Raw genomic sequence first — 20748 nt, 5'->3', positions numbered from 1 at the left:
AACTGCTTACTGGATACAGTGGTACCTTGGCTGTCAAATGTAATCTGTTCCAGAAGACCGTTTGACTTCTGAAACGTTAGACAACCAAAGCGCAAAGGGCAGTTGGCAAAGTCAATGGAGAAAAAAATGCAGTGGAATCTGTTCGACTTCCGAGGCATGTTCGAAAACGGAAGCAATTACTTTCAGGCTTTCAGTGTTCGGGTTCCGAAATGTTCGGCTTCTGAGACACTCGAAAACCGAGGTACCGCTGTATTACAATACTGTAATACTGATGGGTTGATTAAATTTATAAGCTCTGTCATCACTGACAGTTCCAGGGCAGCTTATGGGTATCTTAAAAACTAGTTAAACAATATCAATGTATCCAACATCAACATATAAGACACTACAAATACAATACAATCATTAAAACAATGTAGAATCAGAAATTCAGTCAACGCAATTCAGTCATGACTAACTCAGTATAAGCACAATGTGACACATAACTGGCATATCCAGCTGCCGTAGAAGGCTGTTCAATGCTGTAACCTGCATTGGGACCTAAGGGAGAAGGGTTGGAAAGAAAGAAAGAGAGAGAGAGAGAGAGAGAGAGAGAGAGAGAGAGAGAGAGAGAGAGAGAGAGAGAGAGAAAGAAAGAGAAAGAGAGAGAGAGAGAGAGAGAGAGAGAGAGAAAGAGAGAAAGAGAGAAAGAAAGAAAGAAAGAAAGAAAGAAAGAAAGAAAGAAAGAAAGAAAGAAAGAAAGAAAGAAAGAAAGAAAGAAAGAATTGTACCACTAACCCACACCTCGACCAGGGGCAGGACCACCAAGAGAATTCTGCCTCAAGATCTTAAGGCCTGGCTGGGGATGTTGACATTCCTGCACATCGACTGGCCCTGAGCTGGCCCAAGACATTTTGGCACCTGAGATGACCCACAAAATTACACCCTTTTCCTACCAAGGAAGAAGGGATGAGCAAGGAGGGGAATCAAATCAAGCTTACCCGATGGTTGCAGTGGAAATCAAAGACTGTCATGGGTGGAGAAAGGGGCCCACTCTGAATCACACAGGGCAGCTGCAGAACCCAGGAGAGCCCAGAGGGCAGCCCCCACCATTTTGTCTCTAGGAGGAGACCTGCAGCAGCCCCTATTCATCAAGAGGCGGCTTTGTAAGCAGCATGAGAGGGGGGCACCAAGGAGGTGGTAGACCTGGCATCCAAGGAGCGTGCCGCAGCTGTTAGTGGCAACAGCCACAGGCAATGCACTCCTTGGAGGCTGGATCTGCTGCCCCTCTGGATCTTGCTGCCTAAGACCGTTGTCTCATTTTGCATCATGGTTGGGCCGGTCCTTGTGTGGCCTCAAGTAATGCAGGGTTCTATAGGTTAACATCAATACTTTGAACTGGAATCAGAAGTACACTGACAATATCCAATTACTTCTAATCCAATATCCAATTACTTAGAAGATTTATGTAGATGTTAACATGACACATTAGGGAGGGGGAAAACCATGGGGCTTGTGGGAACAGATGCTGCAGAGTAAGGTGGTCATCCCAGTATGAGTGGAACTGAAGAGCAGTACCACCTACACCCAACTTGGACATCCTCCGAGAGATATCTCATGGCTGAGGATACTGAAAACTACTGAGGGATCCAGGAAAGCTAACAGGATCACACTTTGCCCGTCGCTGTCTCAGCAGAAGTTATCCCATGGTAAGACCAAGGCAGTTTCCTTATCAAAAGCAGGCCCCAAACCTGATAGCTGGCTGGCCATCACTCATTCACAACCTTTCCCAAAGAAGGAACACTAGCCATTGGCCAATAGTTGTTGAAACGGTCAGGTGCACTGTAGGTATTTCCCCCCAGGAGTGGTCATTAACTTGAGAAAGAGCGAACATATGTGCTAGGCTGCAGAAAGAATTTAGCTCCATTTATGCCACTAGTGGTAGTCTTCAGGATAAAATGGAGTTTACAAAACGAAAGAAAAAGAGGCCAAATGAAGCCAAAATATCAACTGCTTTATAGCAGAAAGCAGCAATGAAAGTAATTTCCACATTTCCCAATAGTATTGGGGTCAGGGTAACAGACTTCCAAAGCAATACTTAAACGGACACAATGGGCAATTAAACTCTTAAAATGAAAGTACAAGCTTGACCCTGACGGAATGGGATCTACATAGCGAATTCTTTTCAGGCTCAGAAACAGCAGAATATGTTCCTATAACAATTCATGTGAGCAACTAAAGCTGAAAGTCCTAAGTATAATCAGAGGGCATAAATCTCACTGAATCCAAGAGGACCTAATGTAAATATGCTTAGAACTGGGCTGTAAAAGTATCACAATTATTGCCAAAATCAGGGGTACCAATCTGGGACGCCCTAATTGTTGTGGACTGAAACTACCACATTCCTGACCATTGTCCATACTAGCCCAGGCTGATGGCAGTCAGAGTCCAACAACATCTGAAATGCAGCATGTTGGCTACCCTGGCCTGATTTAAGGAAATGGCAGGAGAAATAATATACAGTTCAGGTTGCCTCATATCTCAAAGGAATTGTAGAGCTTGGAAAGATGCAAAAAAAGTGGCAACCAAAATTTTCAAGAAATTGGTGCACTCAGATAATCCTGAAATAAAAGGAAGCTAGTACAGTGGTACCTCAGGTTAAGTACTTAATTCGTTCCGGAGGTCCGTACTTAACCTGAAACTGTTCTTAACCTGAAGCACCACTTTAGCTAATGGGGCCTCCTGCTGCTGCCACGCTGCCGGAGCACGATTTCTGTTCTCATCCTGAAGCAAAGTTATTAACCTGAAGCACTATTTCTGGGTTAGCGGAGTCTGTAACCTGAAGTGTATGTAACCTGAGGTACCACTGTATTGTATTGTGAAATAATCATTCATAAATAAAACAATCACTTTCTTTTTCATGTGTCCAGGAGGAACAAAGGGATCGAGGCCATGAACAGTGTCAAAGCAACTGTGCACCACTATAACTGGAGCAATGGTTGTAACAACTTTTTTGAAAAATATTTTTTTTTCCATTCGAAAGAAGGTAACTTGTTTTTCGTATCAGTACTCAAAGCTCGTCAATAGTTGCCCTTTTGTTTCTCAGCACAATAAAGTGCTGGATTTCATCTGTAAGTCATAAACAGCCTGGACTAGCATTCTGAAGTTCTTACTGTCACACAAACCTGCTCAATTGCTAGGAACTTCAGATGAGATCCTAGTTCAGAGACCCTACCTTCAGAGTCTAGTTCAGTGGCGTCGAAGGCCTTCTCTTAGGTCCTTTCTAAGTTTTTCCAGCTATCTTTTAGATACCAGGTGCACAATGTTTTGTTCTCTCAAGCCTTTGGCAGCATATAGTTATGGTAGTGCTTTCATTTATTATTTCTACGTAAGCCACATGGAGATATGACTGGTGGAAAGGCAAGGAATGAATCTTTAAAATAAATATTTTAATTAATTTATTCATTTAACAAAAAATATATCTCTTGATTGTAAGCTGCTTACCTAGAATGGTAAGGACAAATTACTTTCACTGTCATTAAAAACACACACACACAATTTAGATAGTTGATTTATTTCCAAAGCTTAGGTAATGTTTTTTACCTTGGGGAAAACCAATATAAACAAATCTTTCAACCCTCAGAAATATAGTTTGAAGCCTAGTTGGATTCTAGACTGGTTTTTTACTTTTTGCATGGGTTTGATAATATAGGTAAATGTGTGCGTTTTTTCTTTTTCATTCACAGGTTGAATATGAAACTGTCTTTGTAGAATTAGCCCTATTATTCAAAAACCCTTACTACTGACACATGGTTACAAAATATTAGTAAAATGGCACTAAGTCTGATTTGCTGTAGCTGAAATAGCCAGCCCAAAAAGGAACAACTACAGAAATGATCGCTAACTATAGTTCATTAACACAGAAAGAAACCACCATGGTTTAATTGATTTGACTGCAGGATTATGCTAAGAAAATGGTTATTTATTCTTCTGCTATTATATATATGCTCAAGCAAATGGATACAATTGGAGAATATCTGAATCACATCTGCAATAAACTGAGAAATCTTATGTCTGTTCTTTGCCTCCACAATGTTGTCAGAAGATTCAACTCTCTCTCAAACTCTTTAAAATGCTGTACCACAGAATCCAACTCCCCTAGGTAACAGAATTTGTAATCTAACACAGTTGATCAGACTTCAGGTCATCTGCTAATTAATGGATCTCAGCCAACAAGTTTGGTTGTTACTTTGCAGCATGCATTTGCCATATGGCAATGATAGTTCCAGGTCATTAGAGAGGTATCTACTTAGCTATAAATTCCCTTCTATTATGCTGTAATTAAGTTGTACTATGCACTCAGAAAGAAAGATTATAAAGAACCTTGAAGAGTTTCACTCATTACGGGCATTAACAATAAAACATATATTTAATCCTAGCATGCGAGGTTATATTGCTTAAAATGGCAGATGCACAAATAAAAATGAATTTAACTAAACAAAGTAAATAAATCTGGCATATAATAGCAACTTAAAACAAGGTAGGATGATTCCAGTTGAAAAACCTTAGAAGATAAAGTTCAAGGGAATACCCCAAGAATAACTACTGAAGTTTATAGGTTGGTTTAAGGTTAGGTCTAGGATTCAGCTGAATAAAATCTTGTTTTCCCACCCCAACACCAATTCCTTAAGCCATGTTTTCAAATTCTGATTTTCCTTGAGTATCAGTTGTTTCATCATTTAATATCAAGGCAATGAAACAATATTTGCTCTTCACTCTGGGGGCAAGCAATGCTTCATCGATTTTTATGTCAGGTCATGAGGCACCCATAATTTTTTTATATAAGCTTTATAACTTTCTTTGTCAAATAGCAACAAAAACAAACATCAATGCAGGAAAAAGGGGGAAACAAAGTTTCAGGTTGAACTTACAACAACATCTGATCTCATCTTCCCAAAGGTCTTGATTAAATGGGCATAATGATAGTCTTCCATTTGTCTTAAAATAGCTGTCATGCTTGCAACAAAGTTTCCCTGTAAAAGAAGAAAGACTATCAGTTAAATAAGTAAATATGCAACACAAGACACAGCTGTACTCCGGAAACTCCTGTAGGCATGTTGCAAAACGTACAAGTCAGAATATTTTAAAGAAATTCCTTAATATAACCCAAAACTCATTCTCCCATGAAACCATTGGATCCTATAAACTCAAAAGAGAATCCTGGAGTTCAGAAGGCTCTCCAGAACAGCATTTGCTATGCAGGAAGGAACATATGCAAGAGAGAGTCTGAGACAGGCACCCCCAAACTCGGCCCTCCAGATGCTTTGGGACTACAACTCCCATCATCCCTAGCTAACAGGACCAGTGGTCAGGGATGATGGGAATTGTAGTCCCAAAACATCTGGAGGGCCGAGTTTGGGGGTGCCTGGTCTGAGAACATCCAAAACTTTCCTTTCTCGCACAACTGGAAGTGACTGCAGCTCATGCAAAAGCTCCATTAGATCCAGACAAATCAATCCAAAAGCATGCATATTTTGTTCCTAATTAGATATAGCATAAAATTCAAAAATGTACTTTCTACCTTCACTACAAAGTATTACCGGAAAATTACCAAAACAATAAGGGCTCACATAATCTCACAGTCAAATAAGGGCAATAAAATGATTCTTATAAGAAGTATCCTTTGAAATATCTATAATTTTTTATGATATATTTATATGCAAGGTCACAGGATTTATAAAACTCGCAATCATTGTAATGTCGTGCATAGCAAACATATTGATCCACACATATGAGATGAAACCAAAACACATTAGTTTCTTCCTGTGCTGATATAACTACAGCATTTTCTAAAACTACTCTTTTAAGGTACAACCTCATGACAGTGGAATTGTTTGCTACTGACTACACTCAGAAGTTACGGGTACAGTTGTGATTTGCAAACTCATGGCCTCAATGACTAATTATCTACATTTATTTCTGTTTCTGGTTAACAGCTTTGATCATATGCATATGCTAGCCTAATTCTGTTTGTTTAGCAATTTAAATTATGATGAAGAAGGGCAACAACCAAGAGATTAATATGGGGCCTGAGGGAAAATAATATGCAAACTTTCTATATGAATGGAAGCTTAGACTGTATGGAGTTCTTCAAGTGTATCAATACTAAAGAAAGATACTTAAACGGACTTATCTCTCATGTACATTTGTGACTTCTTTTCTCTTTAAATGGCTAATTATTTAAGATTAATGTGTGTAAACACAAACCCTCTCCTTCATCTGCCAATACCTTCAGCATTTATCAAGAGATCCTAATCCTCTCTTTTGTAATTGCACAGTATTTCTCTATGGGAATTACTACGATTATGCTGATAAGCAAATAAAGAAGATGAATCATTGCAGAGAGAGACAATTACATTAAAAAAATCTTATTAATTAGCATGGTTAAGAGCTAGAGAGATGAATAGGTTAATCCCATTAGCTAACTGTTATAGTTCTGTAGAAATGGAGAATAAAAAAAAACATTTTTTTAAGAAAACCTGACTTCTATAAAATGGGTAAAAGGATAACATGTAAAGATGGTAATGAGTTCATTACGGCACAGTTGTTTTTTATTTTTTTAAAAAAAACCTGATTGCATCAAAAGAGTTCAGGGATGAGGCAAATGAAGGCACTTCCATACTTTCTCTATTTTTGGATGGTGTTCAATAACATACCAGCAAATTAAGGTTGCTCAAGTAAAGCTGATTTGGTGCAACAATACCAGTTTCCCCCTCCCAAAGACTGGTTTTTTTTACAATAAGGAAAGTGATGTGAAAATGCACTGGAAAGTGTGAGATAACATTTGCTTGATGCAAGGTCATCTTACCTCCCTGAAAACAAATTAGAATGACCGTTCAGTAAATAGGCAACATTATCTAATATCCCTGCAAACAAAACCAGGGTAAATGCTCACCTTAAGACTAACCATGCAATCCTATTAAAAATAAATATGCTGAATGTACTTCAATTAGTGAAGAAAGTAAGGTATAAAATAATAACAATAATAAATTACTTATACCTCACCCATCTGCCGGACCTCCCTAGCCACTCTGGGCACTATATGGAGGTGTGGCCAAAATTGTCATAATCCAGGCCCTCAAATCTGGTTAGCCTAATTAGCATTGTGTACTTTCTTCCAATAGCTTTTCTGCTTTTGGCAAGTACCACACACACATACACACACACACACACACACACAGAGAAACACGGGTCTCTCATCTGTCCTAGCTTACTTTTTCACTAGGAGCAGAACAGAACATGGAGGAGCGGGGGTGGGTGGGTTGTGGTTTTCTAACTGCTCCTCAATTAATTTGGAAACAGAAGGCAGGAGATCCGGACCACCCTACACTGGGTAATACTTATTTCCCACATTTTAATCTTGCTTTTCAGACAATTATGATATCACAAAGCAGCTCATGGGAATAAAGAAGAGCTGCCCTACCAACCAAGCTTACAAATAAAAAAGACAATGCACCCGATGGGAGAAGAGTTGAAGGAAAAGATGCCACAGGGAGATATTCAAGGCTAGAACCAAGTGGTGAACACAACCATTCATACGAAATTTGAGCCAGATTGATCTTCCCTTGTTAACGTTCTTGCCTGAATAGCAGTTGGTGACTCTTGGCACGCCTGGTTTCTGAGCAAAAATTAGCTAATAAGTCCATATGGCAACCACAGGATAGACTTTTGCCTGTCATATGTTCTCTTTGCTCCCGGGAAATGTCAGTTGCAAACCGTTCTGTTCTGAATGTCAACAACAACAACTTATTACTTGTACTCTGCTTATTGGACTGTTTCCCTCCCAGCCACTCTAGGTGGCTTCCAACAGAATATAAAAACACAACTGAACCATCAGACATTAAAAACTTCCCGATACAGGGCTGCCCTCAGATGTCTATGGAAATATGTCTAATGCTGATACCAACAACTGGGTGCACATGTTCCTTCCCACTCAGGAACTTAAGGGTTGACGGCAAGGGTGGTATTCAAATAAGGTTTACTCAGAGTAAAGGTAAAGGGACCCCTGACCATTAGGCCCAGTCGTGGCCGACTGTGGGGTTGCGGTGCTCATCTCGCTTTATTGGCCAAGGGAGCCGGCGTACAGCTTTTGGGTCATGTGGCCAGCATGACTAAGCCACTTCTGGCGAAACCAGAGCAGCACACGGATACGCCATTTACCTTCCCGCCGGAGCGGTACCTATTTATCTACTTGCACTTTGATGAGATTTCGAACTGCTAGGCTGGCAGGAGCAGGGACCGAGCAACTGGAGCTCACCTTGTCGCAGGGATTCGAACCGCCGACCTTCTGATCCGCAAGCCCTAGGCTCTGTGGTTTAACCCACAGCACCACCCGCGTCCCCATTTACTCAGAGTAGACCCATTTAAATTAAAACTGAATTGAATACCATCCACTGCATTAACTGGGCTGCATCAAGCTCAAGAGTTGTGCTAGAGGGAGCCAGTACAAGTCCCCACCCACACACAGAAATGCCTGCGCTGTTGGAACATTCTCCTTAACACTACTTTGAATTCACCCATTGCCTTTCCCTCTCTTATGCTTCTGATCTTCTATAATGTGTATTATAGGTGTTGTTATATTGCAAGAAGCATTGAAAAATACATATAAAGGAACACAGAAATAGATTTCCCTTGAGTGTAAGTACTAGTTTTTACAACATAAAAATATTCCATTTTCTTCTATTTCACTTAGGACAGTGTAATTCAGGTCAAAGAAACTGGTGTTTGATGCTAATTTAATTTTTATTGTAGCATTCAAGACACAATTGAACCTGCTGTCAGATTTAACCTTTTGTTTACATAACACATTTATACTGTACTTCACTTTATAATTTGAGGCATATGTATTGCACAATGGGGTCTTTTTATCCCAACACTGTTGTTAATTTTGGAAATTCATTTCAAATGCTGCACAGACACATGTATCTCAATGCTAAGTGTATCTATAAAGCCCTTATATCTATAATCTGACTGGTTACAAAGAGAAGTCCTTGATTTTCAGTTCCGATGAAAAGCAAAGTATGTAAAATTAAACCACAGAAATATTGCCTGTTTGGGTTTTCAAACTGGCTATGTTCCTCCTTCAAACAACAGACAAAACCTGCTGGTTAGAAAGAATGATTTAATGGGGAACTATTGCTGAAAACAAGCTTTGTGCCAAGAATACAGAAATATAATTGTTGCTCCAATTTCTATTGTAATACAATAATTACAAGAAGCACTTACAATAAGTATCCTAATCCAGGAAGACCTCCATCCCTTGCATTTTCCCTCCTATGGGACATCTTCTGAATAGAGCTATTTTAATTATTCTAGAATCACTATTTTCCCCCACTTAGCTTTGCTTTATTTAGTGTGTAACTTGCTCATTAACTATGCTCTTTAATGATGCTAAAAGAAATGACATATCTGTAGATGTCTGGAAGTGTCTCATAGTATATAGCAGCTGATCCTAATTTGTAGATACATTTTGCAGAGATGACCAAGTTATACAGTTCCAATAACTAAAACTGCCAGGATTATATCTCATGAAACACTTTATATATGAAAATACTCCAAAAAATAGCCTTTAAGTTGTCAATTTCTCCCATTTGTTTTTTTGTCTAAATACATTTTTTGTCTATATACAAAGAATGCAGTTTATTTGTGAATGTGAATTTGCAAAGCAAAATATAATCTTTGTTGAACAGCAATGATCTATGAAGCTGACTTAATGTAATTGTTGCTATTTTCAATTCTTGCAAGGAAGCGATATGAAGGGAGAGAGGTTTTGTAATTTATATATTTGAATTACATTCCACCCAAAAATCCATTTCAAATAAACTGTATAATCCAGGTTGTAATAGAATCCTTTATGGACAGAAGTCAACATTTTTTTAAATGGGCTGAGATATTGATCCTTCTCCCACCACAGAGAAGTTATTAAGACTGAATTACTCTTGCTTCTATTAAGATCTGGTTGAAGGCACAGTACATCATGGAACACAATTTAAGTAATCTTGATATTTCAACTATCTCAGTTGGGAGAGAAAGTTATTTAGTTGCTGTATCGTTGAAGGTTCAGGGTCACATTGTTAATTATATGACAAATTATATGCCCTATCCATTAACATTGCCGTGCTACAATGGCTCAACTACTGATACTCTGTTCATTTATGTCCATTTACTTTATTATATTTGTACCTTTTGAGTATGGAATTCCACACTTTGCAAGTATGGACATTTGTGAAGCACTTAAAGTTTAACATTGCTTCTTTTGATAAACAGGGAATAACTGTATGCGGATGCCAGAAGGCCATATGTTGACCTTTGTTGTGGCTACATAAATGCACCTTTACAATTACTCCTAGTGTAAAATTGAAATTGATTTTCAGAAAATTAGATTTTTCTTTGTTCTGCCTAGAGCAATATGCTATATTAAGGGGATGGGAGAGGCAAAACAGCACATTAGTATGCTATGGATCCAATTAAGTAGTAAAACCAACTCAAGATTTTAGAAAAATTAAAGATATAAAACATTACTTGCTATTGCTCTCCAGTGGGTAGGCTGATGAAATATAATCCACATCGTTACAGTTCTAAATTTGGTTGAACGTAATTTAGACAGTAACACCAATAGCTGGTATCCAGGCTTAATATCAGTGGTTCATTTAAATTATTGTAGACTATGGACTTAAGGGCTCTCATTTCACTTACTTCAAATTGTGTTAAGCCTGCCCTGTTACATTGGGGACCACCCTGCTCATTCTTCTAAGTGAGACTCTGAATTTCTGCTTAATCTCAGAACTCCCCATATCTCTTTCCCCAGACTGTTCAAAACCAGAGAAAGCTGCAAGACATGCAAACAAATAATAATGGGAGTACCCCTGAGCATGTGTAGAGTGCTTTTCCCCATCGAGAATGAAGGAAACGTGTTTTGAAGTCAACAGCTGTGGCCTTCAAGGTTTAATGTGGCCCCCTCACCTTTCAGAAATGAAATACCTGCTAGCTTGAGCTAAAACCCCTCTGAGAAACGCAGTGACATGATGCTGCTCCAGCTGAAGGAATTTAGAGGTGTACTTCAGTGTGCTCTGAATATTAAATCAATATGATACTAAAACTCTCAATAATTGGCAAGCAGAACTGCAGGCAAAACAGGGCTGAGACTATTTACAGTTCCCAAACCCTACTTAAGAAAGCTTAGCTCTGATGCGATCTGCTTGTTTCCTCAAGCATGCACAGTTTCTAGCAGATCACCACTGCACAAGTAACCCAAGCAACTGCTTGAGACAGCAATATTTATTAGGCGTAGTGGGGATGCACCAAATGAGAGTTGTGTTCCAAGTTCCCTTAGAGTGCTGAAAAGGATACTGAACACAACTCATGAGCTATATGGGATGGTGCAATATTTGCAAATAGCAACATATGAAAGGGATTCTGGGGCACATCAGTATATTGGCACATCTCTTTTTTAAAAATTGCAGGCTTCAGGTGGAGAAAACAGGTCTTGCCAGCTCAGACTACAAACTTAAGATGATATGATGTTTTAAACTGGCTGCTTATTATTTTATTATTAATGACTATTTTATGTATGCTATGCCCTGAAAGGCAACCTAAAATAGTTGCTTAATTTATTAATTAGGGACTCTCTTTTTTTGCATCATCTGCTGTGAAACCAATTTATATGTGGTGCTTTTAAAATATTGCTTTTATATATAACTTATCCTTTCCTGTTCCCGATATTCCCAGAACCCTTTCTATAAACAGCAAGTATACACATCATGCCCCACTTTCCAATTTAAGAAATGGAGGGTTGAATTTTGAACTGACAAATATGTTTGGTGCTATCAACAAAAGGGACTTTTATTCAACTTTGTTTCTGCATTTTGTTACCAATTAAAATAGTAGCTTGAGATGACTTAGTGTTGTGCACTCTGAAGTGCACCCGCCCTTTTATTGCTTTAACTTGGTTGATTTCATTCGAACAAAGCTATGTATCTTTTACCGTCAAGCAGATGTCAGAACTTTAATTTGTGACACTTCAAACAACTTTGGAGAGTTCCAGGGAATTGCAGAGCTGGCTTTGTGAAAGATAAGGACGTAACATTTACCTTTCAAGTCTAGTGTATACTAAAATTTGATACCTGACAGCTAAAAAATAAAAGAGTCATTGTCACTTTGAAATCTGAGTGTGTAGTGGCCAACTGGCTATTGACCTATAAGTTGTCCTCAGATTCTCTCAAGCGGCAGTCTACAAGACAAATTGGTTACTCAGACCAGTGGGAAGCAGACTATCTAACAAAACTGAATAAAAACTGCTTGTAAAAACACCATGGCCCTCCATGCAGCCTCCAAATGAACTCTTCCAAGCTGTAAATAGCCACTGCTCACTATTAATTCCTGATAAGCCTAACTTGAAGAAGCCAAGATGAGCAAAACAAAGAAGACCTCAGACACTGGAGATGGGGAGTTATCCCTCCCCGCTGCCCGGCCTTTCTCTTCTGAACAAGGTGTGTAGAATACTCAGATAAACCAGCCTTTTCAAATTAAAACAAAAACAAAAAAACACATGATGCTGAGAAAGAAACTGTGCTCAGTAGAACTGAGTGAGACAAATTACTTTCCTCCATGATCCACGTAGTTCTTGCACCCCCCTTGCACTTGAGAAAGAGAGGTGGGTGAAGACAGGTTGACAGTTTTCCATATTTTCTTAGGTGCCACTCTGTGAGATGGGTGGTACCAAAACAATACACCGCTACAAGTGTGGTACAAACAGCACTGGATTTTAACGGTGCTATTCTATACATGTCAACTATTCAGAAGCAAGTCCCACTGGGTATAGTGTTGCAGCCTCAACCAATGACGGTTCCATGATGGCTTCCAAAACAGAACACATAAATATTATCTAGTATATTTAAAAACAACCTCAAGTGAAGCTTTCTATCTTGTAATTCATCAACAATAGGAACGGCTGCCCTCCAGGAAGCCCAGGACTGCCTGGCCCCTAAGAGTAGGTTGTATTCTGAGCTGTGTGAGAACCCCTAGAGGCTTCAAGGCTTCTAGAATGCATGACTTTTATCTACTTTGTTGTCATTCTGGCTGTAGTTACCACCAATGTAGTGTCTATCCTAAAAAATACCTGGACTGAAGAGGAAAATGTTAACTGCTCTCTTAATACCTAGAATGTCCCACTTTTCTTCTTCAGATGCTGGGGGTTAGACAATGATGATGAAATGATGAAACAGAGAAATCACCTTCAACTTAATGGCTGAGTTGGGTCACTCTGATGAATGATGCACAAACTGATCACAGCAGTGCATCAAACAATTTAGGGCACATAATTGTGTAGCAAACAGAAAAAAGCAATAATAATGTTGATATTAAAATGTTTCACTGATGGCACCCATTAATTTAAACTAGATTCTCTGCTAAATGCAATTGACAGGGTAACACTTTCAGAGATGAAGTGGGAGAATACCTAAAGAATACACAAATAATTTCAAGGTATTTTGTTCATCGGAAAAGGACTCGTTTCATAACCGCCGCTTTCCTAATGGATGCTAAACAAAACATTCCTGATATGTGTTATTTTTGCACAGCTGTTACAGTTAATCTCTCTGGATTCAATTCTGCCTGGACAAAGTGAAAAAGTTGAATAATAAAAAGTGACCTAGTTTCTCTATATAAAATATCTGACTTTAGAACAAAAGTAAAATATCAAAAGCTGGAATTTAAATGCAACAACAATCATACACACATACACCTTTCCCACCTGCATTTACTATTTCATACTTCCCAAGGACACCCCAGAGCTCCCATGGTGTGGGCTGGTTGCCCATTCTTGCATGCCAAAGACTCACACACAGTAGCTGAGAGCCTGGTTCAAATGTGTAGCTGAACATGTGGAATGCCACACGAATAAGCATGTTGTGCTTGCTGAGGATCACGTTTAAGATCTCGTCTCAGCGAGTGAGTTGCAGCTGACAGGTTCTCTACCACAAAACTTACATAAGATTGAAATCCTATTTTCAGTCTGTGAGGCTGGATATAACATTCAAAAATAAATTGCTGCACCACCACAGTTTGGGACAATGAAGAGGATGGAAAGATGCAAAGGTTCCGTGGCCTGCCGCTAATCCCGCAGGACTCAATTACTACAACCAAGTCTCAAGTGAATTTGGGTGGCTGACAGGTCATTTTATTTCTCTATTTATGCATTCTGATTTATAAAGCTTATAAAACAAGGAGAAAAGAGGTGTAGCACAGAATAAATGGGTAGCTGATGCATAGGTTTACTATATCTTTGCCACGGTCAAACACCTGTTGTAGCAGTTCTGAACTCCCTTGCTCTGTTTAGATCCTGCCTCTCTTTAGCACACCCTGTAATCTCTGCCTTGCTCTTCTTTCTGCTTTTATTTAATGTCTAGGCTCCTGTTTCAACACCTTGATCCCTCTTTTGCTGAGTCTGATTAAGCTATACACACACCTAGCTGTATTAGACCAAATCACATGTGATTTCGTTTTGCCTCCTTTACTCTCATGGTAATGTTCATTTAGAGATAACAGCCATGATGTTACTGTGCAACTATCATAAGCAATAGCAGGGCTGGGCAATATATCAATATATCGTCCAAAACCGATTGATGGCTTTTGACTTGGCAATATATTGCGAATCATGGGGTGTGTGTGCTATGCAAAAATCATTATGTGGGGAAAAAAAATGAAGCCAGCCAATACTTCTCTTGATTCCTGCAGCCCTTGTTAACTCTGCTGCCTCGTGCAGGGAGGCAGCAAATTATAAGAGCAGGCACCAGCAAAAATCACAATGTAGGAAAAACTGTGAAGCCAGCCAATACTTTTACCTAGTTCAATCCAGTGCTTTTTTTTTCTTAAAAAAATGTTTAGGGATACTCTCATTTTCCTATGCATATTGAAATACTGCCCCTCAATGAGGCCAAACTTAGATTCACAAAATGTTTAGGGGTATGCATACCCCTGCGTACCCCCAGAAAAAAAGCACTGGCTCCATCCTTATTTCAAATATCATGCTATATTGGTATATTGCAAAGTTTAGCTGGTGGTATATTGCAATACTGAAAACCAGGTTATCGCCCAGCCCTAACACATAGTAGCAAAATTGTGTATTTGTGTGTGTGTGAATAAACACATGCAAACACACACTCATGCCTGTACAGATACTTTGCCCGTTAGGAAAGGTACATAGTATAAAACGGGAGGCTTAGCCACTGTCATTGATTACTTATGGCTGGGGACTGGTCTGGTATAAAAAGGTGTCAGGAGTAGGCTCACACACAAGTAGTGTACTGTTCTTACTGTTCTTTGTGTAGCAGCAAATATAAGAGCCACTTACGAAATCTCCTACTATAGATAGTGGCATCAATGTGCTTCTAGCATCGCTTCAGGGCTTTGTTGAATCAGTGTCCTGACCATCTTATCCACAGAAGCAAAGCCTCACTGAGGCACATATTAAAAAAAAATCCACCCAAAACAACATAAAGAGAAGCCCAAAAATATTGATCTGAGTAAACAACATAAAGCCTAGAACTCCTACATTCTAAGCCTAAAAGAACAATTCCTCATAGAGCCTCAGGCAAGTTCTTATGTTCCCTACCTTAAGTTTCCCACTAGAAATCATTAATACCACTACTTCAACTTACAATGTTATGAGTAAAAAATATATTACTACACCTATCACAACTGCTTTGACGGTAAAAGGCACTATATAAATCAGTGCTGACAGTCAATCCTAGAGGAATCCTACAGAAAATATGTAGAAGGATATGATTCAGAATGTCAGTATTGCAAAGAGTTTGCAATATACAACACATACAAAGACAGTGTAAAATCATCCAAATGGGGCAAAATATGCATAAGGCATCATCACATACACAAACCAGCACAATAAAAACATTCCCTTTTGCATTCCTTCCCATTGATGCTTGTACTGGATTTTCAAAATGCTTGCTAAAGCATTGCAGTTGTATGGATGACACATCATCTGGGACTTTAACTAATAGACAAGTCTTTGTGAACCAAAGAGCTTTGCAGGGATTGTTTTTGAACTCTTTCGCATATGCTTCCACAGAGACATCTGTAAGCTTCCTATGCACTATGAAAACAGCATATAAAATATGGCTGTAATTTGCTCTACTGCTTTACTTGCTTGCCTCTGCATATACATTGATTGCATGTATTGTTGAGACAGAAAATGCAAGAAAAACAAAGCAACATGTTTCCTTTCCGTGGAGGAACTAGTAATACTGTGATTTGAGGCTTAAATATCTCAGTAGAAGGTATGACAGTGAGGCAAATTTGCATGTCCCTTTAAGCCCTCACTTGATACAGCTGTGAATTTTTCACAGATATGATGACTGAACAGGTATACGTGTGTGTATCTAAAGAGGACTCATTTCTTAAAACACCTGTATTAGCACAATTCCACCATGTTCAGTGGCATGGTATTTTTTCAAAATGACACTAGAAACTGGTCCACCTATGTTTACTGTCTGAATAGTGGATGCTCATATGCATTCTCTCCATCCTTCTCTATGTATGTACGCATGTATGTGTGTGTGTTTGTGTGTGGGAGGGAGCTATTTAGGATGTGCTGCTTCTTGCTTGTTTTCCCCTTGGAGTGCACAAACTTGTGACTAGTCCCTAGGAAGGTAGGAGTGGGGTTCTACCTGGGGGCTGACAACAGCTCTCTGTCCTGGACTTCTCTTTTGCTGCTCTTTGAGGCTGTTGGGTTTTCTGGGAGACAGGGGAGCAGCTACCCTGCCATATACAGTGGTACCTCGGGTTAAGAACTTAATTCATTCTAGAGGTCCGTTCTTAACCTGAAACTGTTCTTAAACTGAAGCACCACTTTAGCTAATGGGGCCTCCTGCTGCTGCTGTGCCGCCACCGCACGATTTCTGTTCTCATCCTGAAGCAAAGTTCCTAACCCGAGGTACTATTTTTGGGTTAGTGGAGTCTGTAACCTGAAGTGTCTGTAACCCGAGATACCACTGTATAGAGTAGCATGCTCCCCATTTTCTCAAGTGGCGAGAAGTTCCTGGGGTTAATGGTACCTCACTCCAGTTTCCTTTACATGGTGAAGAACTGGAGACTTTTGGTTGTTGCTTAAAAAAATAATAGTTGTGTTATCTGTTTATTTCAGTTTTAAAAATTATGTACTTGCAATATGTATTTTTAACATTTACAACCCACCTTTCCTCCAATGAGCTGAAGGCAGCGTAGATGGTATTTCCCCCATTTTGTTTCAACATCACCACTGTGAGATGTGTGAGGTATTAGGGGAGGGGCAATACCTCTGGTGCAGGCCACACTGTGCTCCTTCTGGGGTATTTTGTCCACCTTTGGTCCCCACCCTGCACTCACCTGTGGCTCTTAGAAGATGTCAGCATGTGACAGTGGCCACACCCAGAATAGCTTCAATTGGCCAGCTAAACCAGGTGAAGGTAGCCAATGGGACTTCACCCCCCCCCCACACACACACATGCACTCCACTGTCTCTTAAGGCATACAGCTGCCAACTGTTAGGCATGAAAGACTGACTCAAGGTTATTCAATGAGCTTCATGGCCAAGTGGAGATTGAACATGGGTATCCCCAATCTTAGTCCAACACACTCTAACCACTACACGACACTGATAGCATGAGCTCCAAGAATGCAATAAATTTGCAAGCCCACATCAGGTTCCCAGAGAGAAAGGCCGTAAATTCAAAGTGCCTTCAGCCATCTCACTCTCACTCTCACTCTCTGCCACTGTACTTTACAAACTGCAAACTGTCTGTCTACACCCACCCACCCACACCTGTTCCTTTAGCTTAATGGAGTTGTCACCTTCTCCAAACTTTGATGGGTATCTTGTTCCCATAGAGAGGGAGATTGCCAACTCTCATCCAACCATTAGTTCCCATCAGCAGATTATTCTGGGCTATTAACCGGCAATCTACACAGCAAAAGAATGGTGAGGCAAGAGTCCATAACAATATAAAAGAAGATCAAGAAAAACTAGCCTAAAATGAATGCTGCATCATCCCTTCTAGCACTCATAGTGCTCTAAGTTATAGCAAGTTTGAATTTTAAATTCAAGGAGTTTCCAGCAGTGTGTCATTGCCTCGGTTTTTGGAAGCGATATCCAGTTGTTTCCTTTCCTGTTTATAGCCAACTGGAAAGTGGAATTTTGGAACACAGGTGGCTAAATTCGAAGAATGCACATTTCCATAAAAGCATATTTTTATTTTTAAAAAGTTTGTTTATTTAAACTTTCCTTCAATTGGAATGATACCTCCATTGAAATGAACAGAGTGATTAAAAAAATAGGCTTCAACCTGAAAATCCCGTGGGAATTAAAGCAACTCACTGCTGAAAACCTTGGGACAAGAGAGTTTCCAATTGTGGGCTGCCCTTTGCTACTCACCAGGCCTTTTTGGAAGCTGCAGCCTTTTTCAATCTGCCTACATATTTCATTTTGCATTACCACACTATTAAACTACCCCACTGTTAAACTGCCCTCAACATTACCTGATTTCACACCTTTTAAAAACCATTCTTTTTTAAAAAAAAATTCCCCCGCCACAGTTGTACTCCCACAAAATAATTGAAAGTACCCCTTCAGAATTGGGCCGCTGAACAGATTTTACCCTGCCAAGTTCTAATCCAGAATCATAACAGAAATTTTCAATATTGTCTTTTCAACAAAGACATTTTCAGATAAATAACTACAAAATATTATGTGAACAATATTCTCCAATATGTTTTAATGTTTTCATCTGCTTCACATATCACTACATTAATGCCTTTTAAGATTGACCTTTCTCTTACTTCAATATTGCTCTACAGAAAGATAAGGTAGCGTATCAAAAGGATTAAATTTTAAAGTAGAAATGGAAAATTATGCCTATAATTTAGCTTGTCTAAAAGTATAAAGCCATTTTAAAGAATGGAGCATTCAGTACACGAAAATCTTATTCAGTGGGTTATAGAGCATGTTGTTATCATATCCCAGTTATTAACTACAGAGTTCCACAACTAGAATAAACCCAAGGATGGTTTTAATCAACTTGCATTACTTGCTTTAATGCAATGAACAGTTTATTAGACGACGTATGAAAAATGTTCTTGCTCTTTTTTCCATCTATCGTTTTCAAGTGCTGATTTGTGGGGAGGGAGTGTCTCTAATAAAGAACTTCAGCTCATTTTGAGCTATTTTTTGTTTGTTTGTTTTCTTTGGGGAATGATGCTGCTTTTCAACTGGGCTTTCCCCCCTAAACTTTTCTGTCAAACATGAAACAAAGAATGCACTTTTATTTTGTTTTCATAAAGCTGAGATCAAAACCAAACTGTGCCACTGAGACTCGTACAAATTGAATTGAAAAACAGACTCAGCCAATGCAATAAAAATTCATACCACATTACAGACAGTACTTTTTTCATTCAGGTTTAGCAGCAAATCTTGTTTTTAATTTTGCAGTGTTAACGCTTCGTGGTAAATTAGTAAATGAATTATCATCATCAACAACAACAACAATAAAAGTCACAGGTGAGAATGGTTCTTTTAGGAGACAAATGAAATTGCAGAATCCTTTCCCAAGGAGAAAAGCCTTCAAAAATTAAGAGTTGACACATAATATGACTATGGAAAGTTTAAAGGATTTAAATACAGTGGTACCTCAGGTTACATACACTTCAGGTTACATACACTTCAGGATACAGACTCTGCTAACCCAGAAATAGTGCTTCAGGTTAAGAACTTTGCTTCAGGATGAGAACAGAAATCGTGCTCCGGCGGCACGGCAGCAGCAGGAGGCCCCATTAGCTAAAGTGGTGCTTCAGGTTAAGAACAGTTTCAGGTTAAGTACGGACCTCTGGAATGAATTAAGTACTTAACCTGACATACCACTGTATGTGACAACCTCGAGGCCTTCAGAATTCTCTTCTGCACTGAGGACTCACCAGGAAATTAGACAGCACCATCTAGGAGTGCCCCAAGGCATTTGCTACCTGAGGTGAACGACAAGATGGCACCCATCTCCCAGCCCATGTACAAAATCCAACCATACTGGCAGCTGATTCTTACTTCAACACTGATGAAATCACTAACTGGCTTAGATGACACAGGCAAGTCTATTGGCATATACAGTTCTGCCCTTCAAAGGCTCACTGGTGCACCCTACCTAGGAGCATCTGTCACCTGAAGCAGTTGCCCCGGTCTACCTAGCGGGAGGGCCTGACATGGCACTATCTTATATCAGATGAAAAAATATTTTAAAACAGTACTAAATAAATTCAACTTATGTTCACCTCCAGAATCACCTATTAGATACCTTCCCTCATTAACTCAACCTTGTGGGTTGGATTTTTCCGGAATCCACTTCTAGCTGTTATATGATCCTTGGCATAAGATAAGACTATTTACATTGATTGAGAATCACTTACATGCTTTCATTTCTAAATGCCAAAGGATCTCAAATGTACTCTAAAAGGGTGGGGAGTAAGACTAAAGGATAGAGAAATTCAATATATTCCACAACTAGTCCACTAGAGAGCCTTGTGGAGTTTGGGAGACTAGCACTAAACAACTAAGACAATTTCCTTTTTCAGAGAGAAATTTTACTTGGCTATAAAATTTAAAATGTTGCTTTACCCTATAGCCTGTGGCAAGGCTTCCTTGCCTGAATCATCTAGGAATAAATTGACTAACCC

General features: G+C 39.3%; 1 protein-coding gene across 4 annotated transcripts in view; it reads right to left on the bottom strand.

Annotated features, from left to right (window-relative positions):
* DOCK1 (dedicator of cytokinesis 1) overlaps positions 1-20748 on the bottom strand; it is a 383360-nt gene that overhangs the window by 147432 nt on the left and 215180 nt on the right. For all 4 annotated transcript variants that reach the window (XM_081912599.1, XM_081912601.1, XM_081912600.1 and 1 more), the window contains exon 28: positions 4911-5012. In XM_081912599.1, the coding sequence (XP_081768725.1) occupies positions 4911-5012 (102 nt within the window). The remainder of the gene's footprint in view (positions 1-4910; positions 5013-20748) is intronic.

Source organism: Podarcis melisellensis (assembly GCF_964234715.1).
Source record: "Podarcis melisellensis genome assembly, chromosome: 5".
Lineage (NCBI taxonomy): Eukaryota > Metazoa > Chordata > Lepidosauria > Squamata > Lacertidae > Podarcis > Podarcis melisellensis.
Note: the sequence above shows the minus strand (reverse complement) of the source record. Positions and strands in the feature narration are given on the sequence as shown.